The 4,098-nt window shown below is 34.0% G+C and overlaps 1 protein-coding gene across 2 annotated transcripts; it reads right to left on the reverse strand.

Annotated features, from left to right (window-relative positions):
• LOC107642372 lies at nt 813–3,926 on the reverse strand. 2 transcript variants are annotated; one of them, XR_001620662.2, is made up of 5 exons: nt 3,523–3,926; nt 2,785–2,961; nt 1,378–1,591; nt 1,096–1,226; nt 813–1,062 (listed from the first exon to the last, which is right to left on the reverse strand). XR_001620662.2 is itself a non-coding variant. In XM_021122770.1 (3 exons), the coding sequence occupies exons 1-3, from the start codon at nt 3,586–3,588 to the stop codon at nt 1,382–1,384; spliced, it is 453 nt and encodes a 150-aa protein (XP_020978429.1). In that variant the 5' UTR covers nt 3,589–3,925; the 3' UTR covers nt 1,245–1,381. The 2 variants fall into 2 exon arrangements, 1 of the variants encoding a protein (XP_020978429.1); XM_021122770.1 differs by lacking the exons at nt 813–1,062; nt 1,096–1,226 and having other exon boundaries at nt 1,245–1,591; nt 3,523–3,925.

Here is a 4,098-nt window from a genome sequence, read left to right on the forward strand (position 1 = left end):
CTGTTATAGAATCAACACGGCTTGTTAGGCTCTTCAAAGCCGCTTGAACTAACTAAAATCTAACACATTGTCCCCTTTATAGACTACGTGTTTGTCAAACAATCTATAATTTAAAATATCTGTAAATCTGTACAGATTTACATCTGTACCATAGAGCGACCCTCTATTAAAATATATATATATGGTTTAGTTTACAGCCGTGCAAGGCAAGTCATAAACACGTGGCAAAAAAGCAGATAACTAACAAACTATAAAGTAATGTGGCACGATCACTGCATTCAAAAAAGATATTACTTATGTTCTCAGCCAACTTGTGCTAATAAACTAACTCAATCCTACAACCATAAGAAACTACTATAAGAAAAAATAATTTAATTTGATATATTGTACTGTGTAAAATAATTTTACACATATATCTATTTATATAACATTACATCAATAAAAATAACTACTTATGATATTAACTACATGAATGATTATCCAAACGAGACAACTGTATAAAACATTTACACTATTAGTACATCAAAATTAAACTAAAAAACAAAAGGGAAAAAAAGATTTTAGAATCAGATGCTTCGAATTGAAAGTGATATATTTAACTAAACAATCCAACTTCACCAATAATGCCTCTGACATATTAAAATGACACCCCAATGATAGTCTATTAAATAAGATTTGTTGGCTAAAATATCACAATTGAAAATTCTTTTCAAGTAGCTATCAAGAAAACAACCCTTACTGTAAAAGACAAAAAGAAAAAAAATTCAAAATAATGGTAACAAGTTTGACCAAACACAAGCATAGAGCTCAAATGCTCAATCAGAATCATGACTTAATGCATTTTATTTTTCAAGCTATAAAGTGCAGCCTAGAGGAACCAGATTCTACTCTTCTTCAAGAGTAGACATTATAGGAGATCATAAATAAGTTCAATGTTAACTACACAGAAATTAAGAGATTATGACCAAAACAATTGAGTATGCATATAAAGCATGTAGCAAAAATATAGCAGATTCAACTTTCACAATGATACATTTGAATATACATTCATGTGTTTGAAAATTATAATTTAAATATATTTAGTAAACAAGAGGGACAGTCCGATGCAAAACATCCGGTGTTAGGCAAGATCCGGCGAAGGGCCGCGCACAAATGGCGTAATATACATGGCCTAACCTAATGCATGCATCGAATTTCCCGGCTCGAACACATGACTCTGAGTTCACCTGGAGATAACTCAATCATTGCTCTAAGACTCTCCTAATATATTTAATAAATAACATTTAAAAATAAAAAGGGTGAAGGAAATACAACAATGCATCCCACTTTAAGAAGATGCAATTTATGTGAACAGATTACAACATTAAGAAACAGTACCAGGTTAGATGCCTGAAGCATTACACTCTTCAAGAAGTTTTAAGAGATTGTGCTCTGGAGCACTAAGAGATGGAAGAATCATTCTGTTAGACTGGGATGTCCGAGGCTTTGTGCCGGCAACTTCAGGTTCAAGGGCTCCTCCTTCTTTCATCACCGGCAAGTCGCCTCTTCTCCGAACAGTGGCAGATACTCGCTCCTTCCATATTCTTCCATCCTGATAATTGAAGAATCGAATGAAAAACAATGAGAAATGGATGAAACCAAACTCAGACCCCCTCTCTCAACAGTAAAGAACAACAATCACTCTCAGTGTTCGCGAATCTAAGCCTATTTTCAAATCAAAAACACTGACATTTAACTCAAAACAGTCATGTGAAACAACCATATTGATTGTGCCATTTCCATGGCCGCCTTCAAACAAGCATATACCTTTATGTTATGATAATCTATTAATCTCTGGTATTACATGTATATCAATTTATAATTTATAATTACGGGATCCATCCCTTAAAATAAGTAATCAAATCCTCTGAATTGTTTTGCATTCATGTTATATGTTCATAATCACTAGGAAACTATTCGCTGACCAAGACAGTAGCATTTGATGTGTAGTTTGCCGATGAAAGGAAAATTATCAATTTACTCCAGCAGCATCTAGCACACATCTTACCCTGCCTGCTGGTGTTTTCGCCTCAGAATTTCGAAAGCAAAACAATTTATTCAAATACTATGACTGGTTTCACCATGAAAATCAGTAACAAAGCTTAAAACTCCTGTACATCAACAGCTGTCTAGGCTCCTGAGAGCCCGAGATAAACAACAAAAGAGTTCTTTGAAAGATAGTGAGATACCATCAGATTCATACCATTGTGTCTGACATTCAAAAATAAGGGTTATGCTACATAAAGCTCAAGCATTTATGTGATTGAGCAGCAGCAGTTGTAAAATACAAGACGAAATGATTGCCCTATTTAGATCAACATGATTTCTCATTCACTTTGGAGCTCAAGCAAATATAGCAAACGAAATTTGATAAGGGTATGCACATATCACCAAAAACAAAGTTTTCATAATGTAATGGGCTTCAAAAATGTATGACAGAACAAAATAAAATGTGGTATATAAACTAAGGTTACAGTACTTGACACAAACAGATTTGGCACTTCCCTGAAAAAGCATGCAATTTCAGTCGAGTTTAATTTTGATGCACAGTAAAACAACCCGTCGTGCAATCACAACTGTTCTCTTGGATGACCATTCACGCGGTGAATGTAAAAAGTAGTTACTTTTGCTAATGTGGGGTTATGTGATTGGATGCACTTGTAAAACGGTTTTATTGCATCAAAATTAAATTCTTTTAGTCAAACCATCAATTTATGCCAAACTACAAACAGATGTAAATCTTACATTTAGAATTGATGGTTCTGGTAATGGGCACTGAATCGGTCTATCATTGTCAAGGGGTTCAATTGGGTGCTCAACTGGCTTAAACTCCACCGCCACTTCAATTCCATGTGGAGCGGCGGCGGCGGCACTTGCTGTGGCAGCAACCTCCGCATTTGGGGGCATTACTTCCCTCTCATCCTACACCACAAGAAGTCAACACATGATGCAGCAACAACAAGATCATGTCAGCAATTAAAACTTTTTACATAGATGAAATTGTAACAGCCAATTTGCATAGATGTCTCTATTATTTCCACAACTCAACAGTCAACACTAAACCACATCATAAATCTTTTGAATTCACCGGACAAGATAAGGTTTATAATTTATATAATTAAATTTAACAAAAACATTTTTCTCTATATGCAACAGCTATTGGATAGCAAAAGAAGAAGGGTCAAAAGGGCAGAGCAAATTGTTCTAGCCAAAGCTTATGATCTAATAGCAAAAACAAACCACTTCCAAGTGAAAATACAAAAATCAAAAGTCATACTTCTTAAATTATTATTATAATTATGTATAAACACTTGCACGAATTGTAAATTCAGCATCCATTGGTCAATCCAAGTTCAAAGAAGACAAACCAAATAAACAAACAAATAAAAGATCATTGGAATTGTATTGATCAAACGGTTCATCGGATGAAAAAACAACAAAGAAAAAACACAAAACAGTAAAGTGTAAAAAAAAAAAAATTACCAGAGCACTTTGCGTCCGTCGGTGGATGTTCCTTCCAACAGAAAATCTCGAAAATATACCCACCATTTCAATTTTTCTAGGTCAACAGAAACTCAAAATCCAATACCCACAAAGAAAAAAAACGATATTTTTTATCCTGATGCTTTTACCAAGCTAGAGGGTCAATCCACCTTCCACTACTTGCTCTTGAAACAAGTAAAAAATGACCCTTCAAAACGGAGCTTGCATCAGATTCAGAAAAGGAGGTGCTGTAGGTTGAGCGTGGAGAGGGAGAGAGGGATAAAAAAGAAGAAGAGGAGGAAGAAGAAGAAGAAGAAGAGGAGAATGAAAAAGAAGGGTGACGACGTTGGTTTTGTTGTGTTGTGTGGGGAAAAGATTTTGTATTAAATATTTGCTTTGGAAAATGGAATCAACTGAGCTGAGTAGTAAGCAACTCTCTATACACAAACTTCAATAATAGCATGTGCCTTTCAATTTAAAAATCCAATTTTTTCTTTTCCATAATACTAAAAAATAAAAAAAAATATTTTAAATTTATCTAATTTAATATTTATTAATTTTAATAATAATTAATAA

The sequence above is a fragment of the Arachis ipaensis genome, chromosome B05 (genome assembly GCF_000816755.2).
Source record: "Arachis ipaensis cultivar K30076 chromosome B05, Araip1.1, whole genome shotgun sequence".
NCBI classification, from domain to species: domain Eukaryota; kingdom Viridiplantae; phylum Streptophyta; class Magnoliopsida; order Fabales; family Fabaceae; genus Arachis; species Arachis ipaensis.